Raw genomic sequence first — 23,086 nt, 5'->3', positions numbered from 1 at the left:
GTTGTTTTCCTCGTCTGTTACTAAGAGAAGCCACCTTAATGACCCTTCATTGTGTGTCTGTGTTTGTGTGTTGTCCTAGGGCTCTGGGATTCTTGCAGTTTCCCTTAATTTAGTTGGGCAGCATCCCCCTAGTAAACCAGTCAGTTGTACCCTCTTTATTTTCTCTCTTTACCTTTTCTTTTGATTGATTCTAACTTTGAAAGCTTAAGGGTAACATGAAGGCAAGTTATGGAAAGGTGAAGCACAATGAGACTTTAAAATATATTTGTTTAAATTAAGAGAGGATGACACTTACTTGAAGATTGGAGGAAAACCTCCAGTGAAAAGCAGAAGGTTCAACATGGTAGTAGGAAACAGGATCATCCGGGACTAAGCCTCAGTAGGAGATAGAAAGAGCCACGATTCAGTGGACAGTAAGAGGAATTAGTCATCATTTTGAGACTGGTGAAGAAATGCCAGGTTAGTGACCTGCTAAAAGAGAGATACTGGAGGATTTATGGGTAAGGGCTGCAGTGGTTGGTTTCACTTCCTCAGAATGAGGCCACGAAGTATATTAGCTACAGACTATATTAACTGATCATTTGACATTTATTAAGTAACTTCTTGTGTATTGGTGGTGGTCACAGAGAGCTATAGTCACTGTGTTCTAACCATACTGTCCTACACTCAGCTCTGCAATATGCCTTGTAACTTTGTTTGTATCCTCTATACCTTGCACATCTGTATTTCTCTTGGACATTTGCAGTCTCGTTTGCTGGGTCTTCATCTGCATCACGGCAGGGACTTGGTTGGTCTTCCTCACTACTGTGTTGCCAACAAAGTGTTTGGTAAATATATTAGATGTCCAAGAAATATCTATCATATGCATAAATAAGTGAAATAACACATCTGAGGTGTCTACTTAGAAGAAATTCCTGGGGAGTCAGGAATGAGTAGTCGTAAGTGGCAAGAGAATAAATCTGGAGTGGGTAAAAATCTACTCACCGTGTGGTTTGAAAGCTCAAGAGGTAAATATATCTTAAAGTTCTAGAGAAGGCAGTAACAGTATTATGCACATCACAAGTCCCCCCCAAAAAAGTAATGTAAGAGACAATTAGCAGTTATTTATAGCTCTTAAATGACTAAATCATGTTTTCTGAGTACCTTAAATACTCTAGGTTTTAAGTGAGTTATCTATGGAAGGAAGATAAACCTGCAAGTTCTCAGGGATTGGTAGTAGCTATATTGTCATTATATTTTTGATTTTATTTATCTAGGAAGGTATATAAGTCTTTTAATTCACATTTTTCCTATTATCATTGCCAATTATATGAAAGACTTTAAATCTTCATTTCCTCAGCAGGTTGAACCAAGCTCATTTGCTGAACCCTGTTGAACAGAGATGATGAGAGCAGCCGTTGTTCTCCAGGGGCTCACAGGGCGGTGGTCCGCCTGCTGACAGTGAACACAGGAAGAGGGGATGTGAAGGAGTGAAAATGGTGGGGTGGGGGGGAGGAGAGATGGTGATCTCAGCTGCAGTTGTGTCAGAATTTGTTCATCTGGGGACATCCATTTGTATTTGAGCAGCAGAACATGCAGTGCATGGCCCAGGAGCACAGGAGTGCTGTAGACCCGGGCGTCTCTGTTTACACTGCTTCCTCCGTACAGGAGCGGCCGTGTGCGGTGCGCACAGGGGGTGCCTGAGAGGAGAAAACGTTTATTTAAATGATCAACCATTGTGAGCTTTTGATAAACAAGTGATATCTTAAAGGCCCCTCGATTCAATGTGACTTTGAAAGTTACTTAATTTTCAGCTAGGATGTGGTTTGGTCCTTTGGAAGTGCCTCACTTGTGGATGAAAAACATATAAAATGATCCTCTTGTAAAATTAATATCTTTCCTGTGACTCATGCCTGATGTCTCTAAAATATGATGTATTAATATTAGATTTAACAAAAATAAACATCACCTTGCATAAAAACCTACAGAATAATGTTCTGGTGAAAATATATTTCAGCAAGAATTGGCTGAAAAGAATAAAGTCATGAGAAAACTCAATATGACTCAAATCCACAAATTTCTCAAGGATGTCTTAATTATCATCTATACTATTCATTTCTAAAAACGTAGGCTCCATGAGTTGTCAGCATGTGCCTCCAGTATTTAAACTGATGAAAATATCTGATCAGTCACGTTAATAACAGCTCACTAATCCTTTTAGGTATAGTTTATATCTCTGGTTAGCTTTAAGAACCATATTTGAATAGTGCAAGTATTAGTTTCTGGGATGCAATAGAAGTTTTTTCCAATTTTTTTTTAACCTGTTTAAACATTTTTGAAGACATTGGTAAATTTGTCAGAGTTTCATGTGCACGGCTCCAAAGATGTTTGATTTTAGGCTTGATTTTTTAATTGCTTAGTATATAACCTTGAAATAACATTAATTGTGGCAAAAAATAAATATTTGACAGCATGGATCCTGAGGAAATAAGTGGCAGTAACAAACTGACTCACAGCACATTAACTAGCAGAATGTTTCCTTTGACTGGTGTTTAATCTGTTTTTTAAATTTGAACACATTTAGAAAGTAGAAGAGCCAACCTCAGCTTGCCATAGGCCCTGCCATTTCCTGCTATTACACCTGGGCAGACTGACATGTTTTGCCTGGATGGCCTTTATAGTCATTTGGTGTATAGCCTCTGGAATAAGGCACATTCTGTCTGCAAGCCAGGCTGGTTCTCCCTTGTGGATATTACAACACAGATTTTATATAACGTTTACCCCTTGCAGATCTTACAGCACAGATTTAGTCTTGCTTCAAAAAATGTTTATAGTCGCCTTTGCACAATAATAAACAGTTGTAATAATGGATGCCCTCCAAGTGCTGTGTTAATGTATAACTACAGTGGCAGTAGCCTGAGAAAATTCAGGCTTCATGCTAAGCGAGGTTAATATAGGCTTTAGAAGTTTTGAAGCTACCGAGGTGTTCATAGACAAGTAAATGGATAAACGGAATATAGTATATACATACAATGGAAGGTTGTTTGGCCTTGAAAAAGAGGGAGGTCCTGACACATGCTGCATTGTGGTTGAGTCTTGAGAACATTGTGCTAAGTGAAGTTGTGTGTGTGTGTGTGCGTGCGTGCACACTTAGTCAGTCATGTCTGACTCTTTGTGACCCTATGGACCATAGCCCGCTCCTCTGACCATGGAATTCTCCAGGCAAGAATACTGGAGTGGGTAACCATTCCATTCTCCAGGGGATCTTCCCGACTCAGGGATCGAACTCATGTCTCCTATATTGGCAGGCGAGTTCTTTCTGAGGGAAAGACCTGAAAGAGCCGCCAGGGAAGACCTGAAATTTATGTTATGTGTACTTAAAAACAAAACGAAAAACTTTTTGAAGTAGCTAGGATAAGATCTTATACTTGTATGCATTCAGAATTTATTTCTGTTATGAAGTCTCTCCATATTATTACATTAATGATTTTTTCTACCATTGTTTATTGTATTGACTGTGTACAGACGCTGTGTAGGTGTAGTGATGCTATGATGTCCAGGATAGACGTCATGCTTTTGTCATGCAGCTCACATTGCACATTTGTTTGACAACCTGGGAAATCTCTAAAAATATAAAAAAGTTTGAACAGTGAGTCACTTACCTGCTTTACACTGTAATTCAAATAAAATCCACTTGGATTACACCCCAAAAGAAAAAAAAAGTAAACATTAAATAAAGGAAATCTTAAGTTTTTGAAAAAATAATGATAGAATTGTTAGGTTGGGAACCAACCTTTTCCAAGTCTGGCACAAAGCCAGAAGCTGTAAAAGAAAAGAGTGACATTATTATTAATGTTATTAGATTTCCATGTGGCAGAAGTAACAAAAACATGGGCAAAAAACAAATGTTAAAGGACAAAAATGTTGCTATTTCTATGACATAAAGAGCTAAATTCCTTCATGTAAAAATGCCTCCTTTACATTAATATGAGAAACACCAAAAATATGTGGATTTTTCCTATGCAGAGTTCACATCATAGGAAATACAGATGTCTCACTCTCATAGAATGCTCAGGTCTATTCTTAATTAGAGCGATTCAAATTAAAACCATAAATGAGATACCCAAATAGCTGATGGTTGTGAGTTAAAAAAATAAAAATCTCTATAATGCTGGTTTGTGGGAGGGGACATTAGTGAAAGCTTCAATTTAAGATAAGAACAAGAACAATTTAAGATAATCTTTTATTATGTAAAATGCCCACCCCCTGTTCCCCACTTCAGAGAATTTATCCTATAGATGTTTAATCACTGTAGGATATAAGGATATATAGATAGATAGATATATACACACACAGATAAGGCAGCATTTGAAGTAATGTCAAGCTACTGGAAACCAAATGGCCATTATTTAAGAGACAAGTTAAATGAATTATGATATATCCATACGATAAGATATTATGTGGTCATTTACAAGATTGTTCTGTTTTGCTGCTGAAGGCTTTCTGAAATCTATCAGTAAAGAAACAAAGTGTAAAACCAAGTTTGTTATTTTAAAAAGATGAATGGAAAAATGTGTACACTTGCATTTGTATAACTATATCCCTTAATGAACCAGTAGAGTGGCTGCTGCAGGAGGATCAACCGGGGGCTCTGTCGCTGGGGAGTCTGGTGAAGATCCTGAGGGGGAACCTTGTGGACCTTGGGGATTTTGTATTATGTACATGTACTATCTAGCCACAAAAAATTAATATTACAAATATTCAGTCTAACTCGTTATATATATTTGGTTATATCCACTGGCTTTCAAATTAGGATTTAAGGATGTTTACACATGTACATCAAACAAAATAAGGTAAAATGAATTACATCTCCAAGAGTTCTTTAGTTAATATCAGAACAGAGAAATCACTCCTAGTATTTACCACCTGCATGTGTGCTAAGTTGCATCCAACTCTTTGTGACCCTATAGACTGTAGCCCAGCATGCTCCTCTGTCCAAGGAATTCTCCAAGTGAGAATTCTGGAGTGGGTAGCCATACCCTCCTCTAGGGGATCTTCCCAACCTAGGGATTGAACCCTCATCTCTATGTCTTCTGCATTGGCAGGCAGATTCTTACCACTAGTGCCATCTGGGAAACCCCAGTATTGACCACAGTGGGACTTTATTCTAGGTAATTGGTTAAGTAGGTGCTGTGAGAACTGAGAAGTTTCTGAGTGAACAGCGAGGCAACACAGAGAGCTGAACAGCAATAGAAAGTTGTTGCCAACCTATGTGCTCAAGGAGCAAAGTGAAGTGGTAGTGTTACTGGCCTTTGAGATACAGAAGTTGGGACCCTGATGGGAATTAAAGTGAGAGGATGCAGAAAGAGAGGAGTAAAAATATCCACTCTTTTTCCTTCTTCCCAGCTCCTGTCTCCCACTGCTGCTTCCCACTGGCTGAACTGAAGCCAGCTGGCCCAGGAGCCTTGAAAACCCAGTGTACAAGTGTCAGCTCCCCTGATAAATAGAGAAGAGATGGGGAAAAACTGGAAAGGAATCTGAGGGCAAATAATACAGGATGGGAACCATGAAAAAAAATGTGGAAATGGGGAAAGCATGGCTGGGAAATAAGTTGGAGCTAAGAATAAGACTAAACCCCAACATTCAGCCTTGATTGCACATTACACAGTCTCACTTTGCTGTGTTAATGGTGAACAGGCTGTGTTTACTGCAGGTGTGAGCTTTCCTGGGTGCTGTCACACCTCATTTGTGATCCTCCCCCTAGCCCCAGATCACAAAGTGCCAGCCTGCTGTGACATGAGCAATTAATAAATGTTGGTTGAAAAGAATGAATGAGCGAGTGAATTTCAAGCAGAGTGAGAAAAATGAAGTTAGGGTACAACACCAGGGAAACTGTTGAATATTCTGGTTCTTTGTGGTTTATGCCTTCAGGACAAACTGTTTGCAGTTTGAATTGTGCTATTCAGTAAGTGTACTGTTTAGGTCTTCCATCTTCTTGTTTTGCAGCCATTTCCAATAGATACTCAGTAATTGTTGTTTCACAGATTATAGGTTTGGATTGATGAATATAATAACAGTTTTATTCCAGCATACTAAGGAAAACCTCGTCGTTAAAAACTCTCAAAATCATATTTACCTTTTACTTAAATGGAGTTTTTTTGTATTAGTAATTCTAGCTCATATTGCAGTATAGCTCAGCTAATAGGGACATGATAATTTTCAAAAAGATTCACAACACTTTTGGGCCATACTGAAAATATTTTGTTTCTTGATGATGGTCTTTTCTAGTGTCTGGAGGAAAGTTGAACAATTTCTTCTAATGAATAGCAATAGAAATTAAAATAGTTATGCTTCTCTTTTTTTCCCTTCAGAAAACCTAACTGAAAATAGACAGCTTCTTATTTTTAAGGTTTCATTAATGTGGCAAAATAATTTTTTTCTACTTTTATGAAATTTCATTTCACTTGATCATATTTAGGCTGCAGATCAAATTAAGAAGCTGTACAATCTCTTCCTGAAAATTGATGCTACTCAGGTGGAAGTGAACCCCTTTGGTGAAACTCCAGAAGGACAAGGTAAGAGAAAAAGAGAGAGAAAATGAATGAATGTAATTATTTATGCAAACTATAAATTATACAAAAGACTATAGCGCACCCTTGCATTAATTTCTTTCAGTAATTTACTTCCTGCCATAGTTTCAAATGCTCCCATGATGCAATTGAACATTTTAGCACTTGAGTTTGTAGCCAAATGCCAAGCCTCACAGGAAGTTATCTCTTATTTTATTTAGAAACATCCATTTACCATCATCCCCTAGTTTTCAGGTCCCTCCTTGTTGCTATGATGGTAAAGATTTAGGTGTGAACAGGAGCCACAGTGCTTGTGTGTGATGAATATACCTGCTTTTATGGAACTGGAACTTTTTAGTTTCAGTTTTTAGTTTCTCTAAATCTGCATATAATTTCACATTGTGTCTCCTACTGAAGTTATGTCATCATGGTAGAATCCCTAATGCCCCATCATCGGTCTCTTTCACCCCTAGGTTAGCAGCTTTTGCTTCAGGTGGGAGAAGGAGACTATTTTGTGGGGAAGGTTTTATCTTTTCACTGGGTACTTGTAGTCAATCAGCAGCTCTCTTACATCTCAGCACCTACCACGATTGCACTGTCTTGCCTACAGCAAGTATTCAGTAAGGTCTTAAGAGCAAAAGCTTAAAGATATGCATGTTTAGGGTAGGAGGTAGAATATCAAGGGAGTAGGATTGTGTTACCAAAATGTACTGGTAAATTCTAGGAGCCTTGCCTTTATAAAGTATATCTCAACCCCATTTCTTGCTTTTTGCTTAGCATATTGTGGGCCTCCAGTAAATAAGGATTTATCACTGGACTAATAAATACCCATTATGTGCAAATACAAATAAGTTGTAGATCAGTGTGGATGGTACAGTGCTTTTTCTCTAGTGTATTTCAGAGACTATATAGTCACAGAGTCAGAAAATCTAAAATATCATGTCCCTGAAACCTAGAGAGGCCTGGGATTGCCATGTTTCAGCCACGTACATGGGCTAAGCCTCAGGGATTTTTTGTTTTTGTTTGTAAATCCAAAACAGTGAGTAAAAACATGGTAACCTATCTTGTAGGGCAGTTTTCAAAGTGAGGTGACTGATGATTGTGTAATAAGCATCCAGTGTCAGACACAAAATAGGCTAGTCCCACCCATTCATAAAATATAGTTGTTCTTCTCAAGTAGTATAAAAGTAGTCCAGGAAAGGTGTAGATTTTACATTTTTATCTATTTATTTTTGTTTTGTTTGTATATTTTTGAAGGTTTCAAATTAGGACAGGCAAAGGGCTCATGTTTAAGAAGCCCTTGAAATTAATGTTTCATGGCTTACAAAAGTGACCACTAGATAAAATTTTGTGGCTGGTGGTTTATAAGCAAACTACCAGTATAATTAAATATTTTAAAAATTGCTTTTGACTGTAAAATAATCAGTATTTTCTAGAGAGAGGGGAAGAAAATCGTTTCTTAATCTCATACATCTGGTGCTGTGATAAACCTGCGTGTCTTCTTTTTTATCATTTAACATAATCCTGCAGAGCGAGGAGTTGTTATCCCATTTTATAGAATACCAAAAAATGGATTTGCTTCCCCCAAGGGGAGCTAGATACTGGAGTTGGGATTCAAACCCTCGTCTTTCATAGTCTGCTATGCATGTGGATTCTGATACGCCAGACTAACTTATGGGGACCTGCTTTCTTTTCTTCTCTGTTTTTTCCTTCTTAAGCTATTAATTTGCTTTAATCAGAGTGATCTAGAAATAGTCTCCAGTTTGAGAGCATCAGTTAAAATTCATGCTGCATTGAGTGGCTGATAATTAAATCCAAGAGAGGAAGTTCACTGTAAGTTCTTAAAGGTCATACATATATTGCTTTTTAAGCCAATATGCATAAGCAACCTGGTTATTTCCTAGTAACAAAAAATGGGAATTGAGCCATAGAATAGGATAAAAATGGCATTTTCATTTAACCCTTTTGGAAGCTGTCAGTCACAAAATGGTTTGCAGCAGGGAAGAGGGATATGAGAACCTTTTCCTAGAGAATGTTTGTAAAATCTCATGAAATCTGAAGTTTTCTTTTTATTTATTAAGAGAAAGTATAATTATTGAGCTTTTTTGAAGGAGTCCCCATAAAATACATTCCATGTATACAGTTCATTAAAACATAAGTCTTATATGATATTTTTAACAGGAAAGATTAGCTATTAATTTGTTCATTGTACCATAAAGTTTCGGCTATTGAATTATAATCACAATTAAATGAATATGTTGGTTTATAACTCTAATGAGCAGTAGTCAAATTAAACCCAATTAGGATACATTGATTACTGACCAAATGTACAAATTAACTTCATCATTGTCACAGTTCCCTAAAACTTTCCTTTATTTAGGAGCTATAAAAGCAGTCATATATATTTTAGCAATATTGACAATATTTATAATCAGAATATTTAAAGTTTTTCCTTTTAGATCAATAATAGGAAAATATATAGCAACCACTAATGCTGAAGAAGCTGAATGGTCTGTGAACCTACAAGATCTCCTAGAACTAAAAAAAAAGATGTCCTTTTCATCATATGGGACTGGAATGCAAAAGTAGGAAGTCAAGATAATTGGAGTAACAGGCAAGTTTGGTCTTGGAGTACAAAATGAAGCAGGTCAAAAGCTAACAGTTTTGCCAAGAGAACGCACTGATCATAGCAAACACCCTCTTCCAGCAACACAGGAGATGACTCTACACATGGACATCACCTGATGGGCATTACTAAAAACAGATTGATTATATTGCAGCCAAAGTTGGAGAGGCTCTATACAGTCAGCAAAAACATGACAGGGAGCTGACTGTGGCTAAGATTGTGAACTTCTGAGTGCAAAATTCAGACTTAAATTGAAGAAGTAGGGAAAACCACTAGGCCATTCAGGTATGACCTAAATCAAATCCCTTATGATTATACAGTGGAAGTGAGAAATAGATTAAGGAAATTAGATCTGATAGACAGAGTGCTTGAAGAACTATGGACAGAGGTTCTTAACATTGTACAGGAGGTAGTGACCAAAACCATCCCCAAGAAAAAGAAATGCAAAAAGGCAAAATGGTTGCTTGAGGAGGCATTACAAATAGCTGAGAAAAGAAGAGAAGCAAAAGGCAAAAAGGAAAGGAAAGATATACTCATCTCAGTGCCGAGTTCCAAAGAATAGCAAGGAGAGATAAGAAACACTCCCTAAGTAAACAATGTAAAGAAATAGAGGAAAACAGTAGAATGAGAAAGACCGGAGATCTCTTCAGGGCTTCCCAGGTGGCTCAGTTACTGTAAAGATTCTGCCTGCAATGCAGAAGACACAGAAAATGCCATGGGTTTGATACCTGAATTGGGAAGGTTCCCTGGAGGAGGGTAATGGCAAGCCATTCCAGTATTCTTACCTTGGAGAATCCTATGGACAGAGGAACCTGTGGGATTCCTGTGGGAACCATGGGGTCCCACAGAGTCAGTCATGACTGAAGTGACTGAGCATAAGCATGAGAGATCTCTTCAATAAAATTAGAGATACCAGGGGAACATTTCATGCAAAAATGGGCACAATGAAGGACAGAAATGGTATAGACCTAAAAGAAGCAGAAGACATTAAGAAGAGGTGGCAAGAATACCCAAAAGAACTATGCAAAAAAGATCATCATGACCCCGATAACCACAGTGGTGTGATCACTCACCTAGAGCCAGACATACTGGAATACGGAGTCAAGTGGGCCTTAGGAAGCATCACAACGAACAAAACTAGTGGAGGTGATGGAATTCCTGCTGAGCTATTTCAAATCCTGAAAGATGATGCTGTGAAAGTGCTGCACTCAAGATGCCAGCAAATTTGGAAAACTCAGCAGTAGCCACAGGACTGGAAAAGATCAGTTTTCATTACAGTCCCAAAGAAGGACAGCACCAAAGAATGTTCAAACTTCTGCACAGTTACACTCATTCACATGCTAGCAAGGTCATGCTCAAAATCCTTCAAGTGAGGATTAAACATTATGTGAACCAAGAACTTTCAGATGTACATGCTGGATTTAGAAGAGGTAGAGGAACCAGAGATCAAATTGCCAACTTCCACTGGTTCATAGAAAAAGCAAGAGAATTCCAGAAAAACATCTACTTCTGCTTCATTGACTATGCTAAAGCCTTTGACTGTGTGGATCACAAAAAAACTGTGGAAAATTCTTCAAGAGATGGAAATACCAGACCACTACCTGCCTCCTGAGAAACCTGTATGCAGGTCAAGAAGCAATAGTTAAAAGCAGACATGGAAATGGCCTGGTTCCAAATTGGGAAAGGAGTATGTCAAGGCAGTATATTGTCACCCTGGTTATTTAAGTATGCAGAATACATTATGCGAAGTGGTAGGCTGGATGAAGCACAAGCTGGAATCAAGATTGCCAGGAGAAATATCAATAACCTCAGCTATGCAGATGACACCACCCTTATGGCAGAAAGTGAAGAGGAACTAAATAGCCTCTTGATGAAGGTGGAAGAAGAATGAAAGAGCTGGCCTAAAACTCAACATTCAAAAAGTTAAGATAATGGCACCCCTGTTCCCATCCCTTTATGGCAAATAGATGGGGAAACAATGGAAACAGTGAGAGACTTTATTTTCTTTGGCTCCAAAATCACTGCAGATGGTGACAGCAGCCATGAAATTAAAAAACACTTGTTCTTTGGAAGGAAAACTATGACCAGTCTAGACATTACTTTGCTGCAACAGGTCTGTCTAGTCAAAGCTATGGTTTTTCCAGTCGTCTTGTATGGATGTGAGAGCTGGGCTGTAAAGATGGCTGAGTGGCAAAGAATTGATGCCTTTGAACTGTGTTGGAGAAGACTCTTGAGAGTCCCTTGGACTGCAATGAGATAAAGCCAGTGAATCCTAAAGGAAATCAATTCTGAGTATCCATTGGAAGGACTGATGGTGAAGCGGAAGCTCTAGTACTTGGCCACCTGATGTGAAGAGCTGATTCATTGGAAAAATACCCTGATGCTGGGAAAGATTGAAGGCAGGAGGAGAAGGGGATGACAGAGGATGGATGAGATGCTTGGATATCATCACTGACTCAATGGATGTATTTGAGCAAGCTCCGGGAGATGGTGAACAACAGGGAAGCCTGACGTGCTGCAGTTCGTGGGGTCACAAAGAGTTGGACATGACTGAGTGACTCAACAACAAGCAAAATATATTACCTTTCCCATTAAAACTGTGTAACAGTTTCTCTTTTAATTTAGAAGTTTAAGAAAGTTGGCATTATACCAAGCTTTTTACTTTAAAAATTTTATTTTAAACTTACTTATTGTATAGTTACTTTGCAAAAACTTTCTTCAGTCTTTGCTTACTTGTTGAATATTTTTTAAAAATCCAGGAGACCGGTCCTATGAATGGTACACAGTGGGATAAATAGCATTGGCCCAATAATATCTATACTGCTCAGTCTCCCATGGGGAATTTTTGGTAAGAAGTACACTCAAAGAATGATTTTTTTCCAGTGTGATTAATAGTCTGGTTCAAACATCTAAGTTGGCATTACTGACTGTAATGTAGTTTAGTGTCTGCTAGTTAGGATTATAATGGTTGTTAGTGACAGAGACCTGCATCAGCCTGATTTTTGTTAAAAAGCCCCCTGAGGACGAGTGTTCTCATTTTACTTGTTTTACAGAGAAGTTTAGGAGTGAACTGGCTAAAGGAATGAAGGGAATCAGGGATTCTCTGCTTGTCCATGACTGCTTGCTTCTAACTCTGCATCTTTGTCAGCCAGCATCTTGAGCTGTCAGTGAAGATGGTTCCCAGTTCCCATCCTCCTCCTTCAGCAGCCTTTAACAGTCCTTTCAGATGATACTGATTGGTCCTGCGTGGGTCCTGCTAGAATCACATGGTGTCAGAAAAGGCAGTTTCTCTGTGGAAAAAGGAACATTGAGTCAAAACATGCCTATGAGAATGACCTAACTTTTCTTGAATTGAAAGCAAGCTATCAATTAAGTAGAGAGAAATGGACTATTTTCCTTACTGTCTAATTGCAGTGCCAGATTTTATTCATTAAATCTGTCAGGTAAAAAACAGGGTTTAAAAAAAATATTTACCTATCTTCATTAATTTACTTATTTTGTAAGACACTGTGCGAGTTTATGTCCTATTTCTTTTCGCCTCACTTTCAGTCAGATCTGCCTACACATAGACACTTTTCTTTGGTATCTTTAAAACAATGTTTCTCAGTGGCAAGAATGGGCATCTTGTTCCCCAGGGACTCTTTGGCAACATCTAGACACATTTTTTTTTTTTTTTTACTAAAATATAATTGACATATAACCTTATGTTAGTTTCAAGTATATACCATAATGATATGATATATATCTATGTCTGTATCTCTTTAGCCAAATGATGACCACAGTAAATCTAGTTAGCACCCATTTTTGCTTGTTACAAGTTGGGATGTGTGATGTTACTTGCTTCTAGAGGATAGAGGCCAGGGATGGTACTAAACATCATACAGTGCACAGTGCTGTCTCCTTCATCAGAAAATGATCTCACTTAATATGTCAGTAGTCCTGAGATTAAGAATTCCTGCTCTAAGGCATTTTCATCAGTTGGACACCAAATTCATTCACTGAGCTAAAGAAATTAAACCCAATTTAAAAACCGAGACTCTCTGGCCAAGATTCCATGGGAATTAAAGCTGGGTGATCCAAAGTTAAATGGCATATCAAATTCCTTTCTTTCTTCAGATTAATTTCCCTAAATAACTACCCTGTTGCTCTGTGCCCATGTTGTTGGTGGGTGTTTCTCTGTATTTCTCTCTTTATACATAAGACTCTATTTTCGAGAACATTCTCAGTTCTTTACCTCCCTCTTAAGTTCCCTCCCGCCTAGTATCTATTTTTCTCCTTTCACAGCAACTAAAGAAAAGTTCTCAAAAAGTTTACAACTCCTCAAAGAGTAACGTTTAACAGAACGTGGGACTAATTGGGAAGTATCAGCATTTTAAGGCCATCTTGGCAAAGTGCTTTTCTGTAGCACGTTATGGTTATTTATCATAAATCAGATTCAGTACATTGCTGAAAACAAGTTATTTTTCAAACTAATTATGACAGTCTTATTTCCTGTTGTGTTTATGTTTCTTTTATGTGTGAATCTTCCCCTCTGAAATGTATTTTTATTTTGTTTAATTCTGTGGCACATTCTTCTGTTAAAACTCTAGGGTCAGAGGCCAATAACTGCCAGTCACGTTGTTCATTGAGGTTGTTGAATTAGCAGCTCACAGGATCTCACACCATTAAACAAAATGACAAAAACACCCTATGAATATAAGTACCGCAGCTTTCTTTGATATTTGTTCAGAAGGAAAATTCATTTGTATAATCTATCAAGCATGTAACCATGTGCTTTTGATGGTGAAAATTGTTTTATAAATATTAATAGGTGTGTTTTTTCACCCACTTTGTACATAGAATGGCCTTTGTTCAAGTTGAATTTTCTATAGAATTGAAGTGTCATTAATGTGACATTGAAAATCTTAATGTGTGAACCAAGCTCAGCACCTCCAAAAATATATTTTACCATAGTGTATTGTTTTATTAAATGAAAAAGCCAAGGTCTGAACAAGGAAGTTTATTTTATTGTGCTCTTATTGACATAAACAATCCGTTTTTAATCCACCAATTCTGAAAGTGTTCTTGGAGGGGGTCTTACAGGGGGAAGTTAGCATATAAGAGTCAGTCAGTGTTCAGGGATTGATCTGTTCCTTTTGTGCAAGCTGCAGGTTTTGGTTTAGTTTGTTTGTTATACTTTTTTGTTTTCATATTACTGTGATGCACTTTTCTAAGTTTCTCTCTCACCAATACATATATGATACCTGTGTCTATTTTTTTAGTTGTTAAAGTAGGATATGGATGTGATGCGAACTGGAGCTTAGCTGGGAGTGGCAACCTGTTTCTATAAAGTGACAGTTAGTAAATATTAGGGGGTTTGGAGACCTTATTGTCTCTATTTCAGCCACTCATCTCTGCTGTTGTTTTGGGACAGCAACCAGAGAGGTATGTAAATGAATGGTGGTGACTGAATAACAGTAAAACTGTGGTTACAAAAACAGGCAGTGAGCTGGCCTAAGGGCTATACTCTACCCCCGTCTGACTTATAGTCTCACTTGGGGCTTTTTTATACCCATCTATAACCACCCTGACCTTATGCAAAGGTGTGGTGTGATTCAAGCATCACCAAGTCATCTCTTTCAACATCGCCCTTTAAGAAAAATCTCCTTCTCTGTCAGTTCCAAAGCCTGGAATGCCAACCATTAAAATCCTTCCTGTGGGAAAAGGGTAAATGTGAACATGTGTAAACTCCAGTAGGCATTAGTTTAGATTTACTCTGAACAGAAGTCTAGGATTATAAGGGAGAGGAGCAAGTACAGGTCATTTTCAGTGATAGGAGGAGAAGAGAATCCTATGTCCTGGGCCCTAAGGACCTGTCCTGTCTCTGAAGCCCTAAGAAAGCACTGTGCGTGTGGAAGACAGCAGTGGTGATAACAGAAGTCACCAGGACGTGCCCGCCGCTAGTGAGGCTGAGTGCTCGCACGCATCCTGCCCTTCCAGCAGCACAAGGCGGTAGAAGATGCTCTGGTCCCACTTGATTGACAAGACCACTGGGCTTGAGAGAGACAGTGGCTTCCTGGTTGGGAAGTATGATGGTTGTAGTTTCTCCCCAAGTGTTTTTGATACCAGAGTCTACATTAAGTGGTCAAGTTCAAGGGAGAACTTTCAAATGAGGTAGCATTATAAACAGAGATTGTTAGGCTGGAAAGCACTATGTATGTTTGGGACCGTTTTAAAAATACTGAGCAGATTTAACAAATATGTGTCTAACAGACTCCATGTACCTCAAAGGCCTTATTTCCCCTCCGCCATCACCCTCCCCAGAAAAAATTTAGGTATTAATGATGGCAGTTCAGTTTTGCTTATCTTTCTTTACTCTTAAGCTGCTTTATTTGCTTCCTGTTTGTGTAGTGTTTTTAACTTCTAAAAGCACTTGGACATATATACATTTGACCTAATTATGTTGTTTACAGAGAGAGAATGTTTGGCAAGGGCCCATTGTAGATACACCTTTTTTTTACCTACAGATAACCCTGTCATCCGCTGTCACTAACTCTAAAGTTCTCTCAAGGTGGTCCCCAAACAGTGAACTCATTTCTGTACTAGGCATACATGCCATACTACAGGAAAAAGAGACTTTTGAAAACCTGACTTTGCAGGCATTTAGCTGAGACTGCTTTCTGAGATTTGCATACGTACCTATTAATTATACTGTCTCTCAAGTAGCTTGTAGTCTTTGCAAGGAGCAAAGATCAGCTTGGACCTATTTTGATATACTGGTTTATTGATCTTGACCAAGAATTCTGTTATTTGAAACTCTTCACTTAGGAAGTCAATTTCATAGCATTTGCCCATTCATTCTGAACATGTTGGTTCCAAGTAATGTTGACAGTGAGTAATGGAGGAGCTAAAATTGCTAATAAATTAATTAAAGTATGTTTATAAACCCAGTGGAAAGCCAACAGTGACATTGCTTTCCTACTGATTGTTATACAAGTCATTAATTGCTGAGACAATGCTACTGTAGCAAGCAGAGAACATTGGCCTTTGCTAACTAGGATCCTGTCATTAAGATTTCTGGAAAGTAATTACTCATTTGCTCTGTATATTCATAGTATGTGGGTAAAGTGGTTGGACATTTTGTGGGAAGACAAAGGACTCAGGCAGACATTAAATTACATGTAAGATTGTCCCTGTCAGTCACTGCTACTTTAAGTACTTTGTGGTTTGGACTTTTATTTATGCTGAGAATTCTCCGATGTTAATATGCCAGTTCTGCACAGATTTGTACCAAAATTGTCACTTTTTATGGTAAAGAGACTTAAAAAAAAAAAAAAAAACCTCTCTCTGGGGTCTTTAACTCCAGGATCCTACAAGGTAATAATATTTTCTTTTCATAAGAAGCAGGTGGTATTAACAAACCATGGTCATTACTTTCCAGTGAAATGCACATAGGTGATTGTTTTGCTGAAAAGACTTAGGTGCCTATGAGCAATGCTGATGGAGAATGAATAATATCTAAATTCATGGTCATAGATCCCTGCCTGTTGATATCCCAAGTGAAGTAGAAGATTATTATGGAGTATCATCCTAGACAATAATTTCTGCTCTAAAGGATGTAATAAAGGAGATCAGATCCAAGACACCAGAATGCCACCACTCCCCACCGCTTTAGCTCCCTGATTGCACATGTGGAAGATCTACAAGTCAAGGAAAACTATCTGTGGTCCATTCCTGTCACTGAGTGAGTTTCACTGTGTCCTGGGCCCCTCGCCAGTAGGAGAGTTACAGATTCCTGCCGGCACCAGCGGGTGGAGACGGTGGTGCTAATAATGCCTGGCAGCCTTCCATTGTAACAGACCAGTCTTGGCCACTTAATGTTTTGTAGCTTGAATCACAAGAATCATAAGATGGTCCTGCTCACATCAAGATCATGGTGTACTTTTAGCAGACCCCAGAGTAAGTATATCAGCAGTCTGGGGAGTGTCTTTTTCCACTTTTCAAATATGAAAACTGAGGTCCAGCAAGAAAGTAGGTTATTTTTATCAAGGTTACAGAGTTATTAGTTAAGGATCAAATAAGTTAAAAAATCTAATGATTCTGACTTGGTATTCTTTCCACTAAATCTTCTAGACATATTAGTGAGCATAGTGACTAAATAAAAACTTCATTTTGCAACATCAGAAGAAGGCTGTAGGAGGACAGCAATATTAAGCATTATTGTCTAGTCTCTCTTTGTATTGACAGGAAAGGTTAACTACTAAAAACAGGAACTGTAATAAAAATTGCAAATCAACGCTATATTTAGCTATGCCAGTATGTAGCTTTTAAAGAGTGATGGCAACTTATATTGTCATTTCATAGAAACCAACAGATTAAAATTATGCTTTTTATTAGAATGTAAGTCCCTTGAAAACAGGGATCGTGTCATATTTGTCTTTGTAGCTTTAAAGTTTAAAGACAAAGCCTTAACAGCATCTCCTGTCTGAAGCTTGAGAAAAAATGACAGTATTCGATTTTATTTCTCCTGTATTTTTCAGCCTGGAGAACTCATTGGATTGGCCAAAAATTTCATTTGAGCCTTTCTGTTACATCTGATGGAAAAACTTGAATGAACTTTTTGGCCAATCCAATAATTTATAGATCCTTAGGAGATATTTATGTATGTTTGTGTTTTCTTTATTAGTTGTCTGTTTTGATGCCAAGATAAACTTTGATGACAATGCAGAATTCCGACAAAAGGATATATTTGCTATGGATGACAAATCAGAGAATGAGCCCATTGAAAATGAAGCTGCCAGATATGATCTAAAATACATAGGACTGGACGGGAACATTGCCTGTTTTGGTAAGAAAGCATTATATCAAAATAATAATTTGTGAATTTTTGCAGAGTTTAGAGACCCCTGGTTTCTAAAATGTTATTTCCCAATTGCAGGTGAACATATGAGATTTTTGTAGCCAAAAACTCTTAAAAAAAACCCCAAAATTTCTTTCAAAAGTTCATTTTGGCCTGTGGTCACTGGTTTAAAGCAGGGTTTCTCACTTCTTGCCCTATGGACATTTTGGGTGGGATAATTCTTTGCTGTCAGGCTCTTTCCTTTGCTGCATTGTCACCAGTTGTGACAATCAAAAATGTCTCCAGACATTACCTTCTGGTAAGCAGTCACCCCAGTTCAGGACCAGTATTTTAAAGCATCTCAGTTAAACTTTGACTAGTAAAAGTCAGAACCTTTGCCAAAATTTTATTTAAAATATATTACTTTCTTAGAGGAAGTTGAAGAGAATGCATGCTTTAATCATTATACTAAAGTTTGAGTTTCTGTGAAAACCAAATGATCAAATGTTTACTCCATTATGTCAGCTTATTAATAAGACAGTTGATTTTATCATAGTAATCTAAATTTGTGATAGTGGCTTATTAGCAGAGATAAGAATGGGTGTAAAGAGGCAATACAATTTCTGTTATTGTCCACAGCATATAATACTGAGATTTATACGCTTCTATGTTTCTGGTGGAACCAATTCATTGCACTTGAAACAGAGGTCTTAATCTTAATGGAATTAAAATAAAAAAGATTTGTAGCTCATTAAACCAACAGTATCATTATATTCAGAACTGAACAGACCTCATCTAGTAGTTTGCTGTTCATACAATAGAAAATGACATCCAATTACAAGTGATACCAAAAGCTCTTTCTTTATATTGAAGCAAAAACTCTTATGTACTAGATCACTTACATCATTCTTATCTTGATAAGCTAATAAGCTCTCAATATTTGTAGGCATTTAGAAAGGGGAAAGATTTAATGGTGTGTTTAGAGCAAATTAAACGCATATTCTTTGTAGCCTCTGTAGGAGTATGCATGATTTGGCCAAGGTGGCAGTCTCAAAAGGTAGGATTAACACATTTCACATTGTTTGAAGATCATATATAAATTTTTTTTATATTAGTTGTCCCAGGCTTGCTTAGTCACAGTTCATAGGCATTATCTGAGGAATACAGAGTCAGAAAACGTGAAAGGTACTTTACCTGAAGAGTTTCTATAATGTTCAGGAGTTTGTGTGTGTGTGTGTGTGTGTGGGAAGGACTATCTAACTAAGGAAAATAATTTCCTATAATTAGACATAGGAAGCAAAAGAAGTGCAATTGATCAATAAAACTTAGCTCTAGAAAATAAGAATTTTGATGTTAAAACTTGTTTTTTTAAAGAAAGCTTTCTAGGATGTTGGCTTATTTTAGTTCTAGTTTTAATGATCAGGTTGCTAGCAAACATTTCTTACATTAATTTGAAATAGTAACAGGGGTTAGGAATATTATTTTGATGCTGTCATTTGTTTATTTGTTTTCTTCGTTTCTCCAGAGAACACATAAACATGCATAGTTGCACTGAGTGTAAAAAAGTGTTTCAGTCCTGTTGACGTTGGAACCCCTGTGGTTCAATCCCCCAAGTGATGCCACATTCAAAGAAACATATTCACAGCAAGCAAAAAATGGAAAAAAATCACATTCTTTACTCAAATCTCTTAAAGAATATTAAAAATGATGTAATTCGTAGGCTCTAGCAACTTTTTATAGCCTTTTCCCTCTCTCCCAAATCTCTTAAACTTTATACTGTCTAGAACCTAAAACTCTTCCCTCTACTAATAGTCCAAATTTATTGCTTACTGAATGAAGCTCTTCGCTTCTTTGTCTTTCCCAGATTGATTTAACTTCTCAATAAATCCTTCTCCCTATTCCTGGATATTTTTTGTTTATTCTTCGTTCATTTTCTGTTTCTTTATTTTTGAGGTCTATGGATTTATCTGGTTGAATAGAATGTCAAGTAGGCTGGAAACTGGCTTATTAATGTCAGGTTTCTCTTTCAGTAATATGGAGAAGGGCCAAAGTTTATGCAGACTTTGATGTTGCTCTATTTATCCTGTCTTGTGTACCATTTGCATTTCACAGTTAATGGTGCTGGACTCGCCATGGCTACCTGTGACATCATTTTCCTGAATGGTGGGAAGCCAGCCAACTTCTTGGATCTTGGTGGTGGTGTAAAGGAATCTCAAGTATATCAAGCATTCAAATTACTCACAGCCGATCCTAAGGTAACTTCTCTTTTTGTAGGAGAGGTTGCATGGTGTAATGATTTCTCACCATAACAATCTGCCTTGTACCTGCTGCTGAGGATTAATAAGCCAGCACATGTATAATACTTTCCAGCCCCAGGTACAAATACTGCCTTATATCACACTGGAATTCATGATGGCTTAAATCATCTGGGTAAAAGGCTTATAAGTACCCCTGAGATCTTACTTCAGGGCCTGTGCTTATAAAGTTCTGAGAAGTGGAAGGAAATTTTTTTAAACAGTGTCATGCAAATAAAGAAATATTGGTTGGCATGAAATATTTTTTGTGTGTACTTAACAATGAAGTGATTAGTTCTATGCTTACTGGAGTTAGAGAGGACTGAGTCTCAGATTCCTTCCTCAAAGGTGCTGAGGTATTATAAGATTAAGACAGAAGAAAATTACAGTGTTATAATATTATGTATTACTGGAAAATGATGACCTCACATCCTTCTATATGCTTTTTAATTTTCATCTCTAATGATTACATGTGTTACAGCTTGTATCATATGCTCTAGGTACATATAATGTTATTCCATGGGTATCTTTTCTTCTTAACTAGAATGTAGCTGTCATGCTAGGCACATAGTAGGTATTTGGTAAATAATTAATCAGTTTAAAGACCAGTATGATTTGCATCCATTTTAGATTTTAGTTGTCTATGATAAGATTTAGGTAGATACCATTATATAGAAAGACTAATATTTTTTGAATATGTATTCAAATGTTGTCTGAACTTAACATGGAAACTTCCCATTCATAAGTAGACTGGCATTTTGGGCCTCCTGTGTATGCAGTTTTGTCTTAGGTTGGTGGTATGCTTGTCTGTTTTCATTATGACTTAGTTGGTAACCTTACATTTTTGCTAAATCTTTTTCTTATAATTAACACACACACACATAAAATGGTTAAACATTATCAGCAACTTATCTTCATTTCTGCATTGCTGTTCAGAAATAGCAAAGTGACTGAAGTCCAGAGTCACTCAGCCACGAATTGTCCACAGGTGATTTTTCTGTTAACAGAAGCGGCTTGTTTTCATTGGTTAAGTAGGGACATTATCAGAGGCTCCCTAATCATTTATGAATTCATTTATCCCTCTTTTCTACTCCTTTCTAAGGGAAGAATCATTTTTATCCCAGAGATTTTCAAAGCAATTGAAATCCGTAAATACCATGTACATAATACACCGCTCTTTGAACTGCTTGAACCACAAAATACCCAGAGGACAAGCAACTGTAATAAAATACTGCACGTTTAGTGTTGACTGAAATTCAGTGCTGAGCATTAAAGAGAGCCAGGAAGGATTAGATCTACCAGGACAATCATATTGCATTTTCTTTGGAGAATCTTTTCTTAGTGGCTGATCCTGAATTTTAATTTTCTTAAAGTACAGGAAGGGAATGAAAATCACTTGGAAAGTCTTTTTTTTTTTTTTTTTTAACAATCTCTTAAAAAATGTTGACTCTTCCTATTTTCAAGTGCTGGGAGTATTTAAACTTTTTTGAGATTGGCTGTCATCTTGGGTAGATAAAGGTATGTGGGAGTTATTTTATTTTTCTCATGCTATATCAGGAAAATGAATGCTTGGCTCATCTCACAGTACATTTTCCAAATCTTGAAATTTCAAAGTCAGTTAAAAAGCATAGAAATGTAATGGGTATTTTCAATCCTGGCGTTGTTTCACAGATTTCAGGGAACAGAGGCTAAAAAATAGTATAGATGAATTGATTGGATCTTGCAAGGAAACGGGTTGTAATTCTGGCAGTAGTTATTTCGAGTAGAACCCCATCCAGTTGCTCACAACTAGAGATTCCCCAGAGCCCAAAACTAATTATTTCAAAGGTATTGATTTTCTTGTTAGATATAAGGATTAGTCAGTTGAATACACTGAAACTAAAAATAACAGAAGGCCCATTGTTGTTAAACTTAAATCAAGTGATAGTAGCAATTGCTTGTTTGTTATGTGTACAAGCTAATTCTTTTTTTTTTTTTTTCTATTGATCAAGTAATAAACATGCTCATTCAAGAAAAATATTATGCATTGACATATATTTCCACTCATGATGTCTGCCATGGAGCTGAGACTTAACATTTATTTCGCTTGACTTTTAGTCCAAATGCTGATTTTCATTGGGACCTAACACAAGTACCTTTATAACTAATGTGTCCCTTATTAGTTTGTAGTATATGTAGAGTGAAGTTCCTGTGCCAAACTGTTTAAAACAAGAATTTTTCCAAGATAGCACGCTTTCTAAACTGGATTCCCATGAAAAGTATCATTAAATATTTTATAATTACCTTATTTTCCAGCTGGGCTTGAGATGAAAGAAAGGTAATAGAGTTTGTTCTGCTGGTGGTGGAATAGATACGATCTCACCCTCATCATTTTAACTTATAAGATTCTAAACACAGGTGTTCTTAAAATCATAGGGAGTAAAATTGTTTTAGAAAGTAGAAGTAGGATTCTGTGCCAGTCTATCTGTAAAGAATTTGAGCACATTGAAAGGAGAAGTACTACCATCAAGAATGTTAGCATTATGTTTTTATTTTCCTGAGTTGTGCTTTTGACTTTTGTTTTTAATTTTGAACTTAGAATTCCAAAGGTATAGAAAATGAGTACACCATCATGTGGAGTATGTAGAACATGTTGCATAAATGAATTAAAGGAAAAGATGGTTGATATGAATCTCAACAGTAACTCTGCTCTGTTGTCCAAGGTTAAGCCAGTCTATTGCCCTCTGGAGGCCTGATTTTGAAAAGCAGTAGCTTATGACTTGAGAAGTCCGTTCTCTTGATTTGACTGTGCTTCCTGGTT

General features: G+C 37.2%; 1 protein-coding gene across 1 annotated transcript in view; it reads left to right on the top strand.

Moving 5' to 3' along the window:
* The window catches only part of SUCLG2 (succinate-CoA ligase GDP-forming subunit beta), a 262,225-nt gene that overhangs the window by 142,548 nt on the left and 96,591 nt on the right, over window positions 1–23,086 (top strand). Inside the window, exons 7-9 of the mRNA XM_043443553.1 lie at window positions 6,458–6,554; window positions 17,840–18,001; window positions 20,105–20,247. Coding sequence (XP_043299488.1) covers window positions 6,458–6,554; window positions 17,840–18,001; window positions 20,105–20,247 — 402 coding nt within the window. The remainder of the gene's footprint in view (window positions 1–6,457; window positions 6,555–17,839; window positions 18,002–20,104; window positions 20,248–23,086) is intronic.

Source organism: Cervus canadensis, chromosome 22 (genome assembly GCF_019320065.1).
Source record: "Cervus canadensis isolate Bull #8, Minnesota chromosome 22, ASM1932006v1, whole genome shotgun sequence".
NCBI lineage: Eukaryota > Metazoa > Chordata > Mammalia > Artiodactyla > Cervidae > Cervus > Cervus canadensis.
Note: the sequence above shows the minus strand (reverse complement) of the source record. Positions and strands in the feature narration are given on the sequence as shown.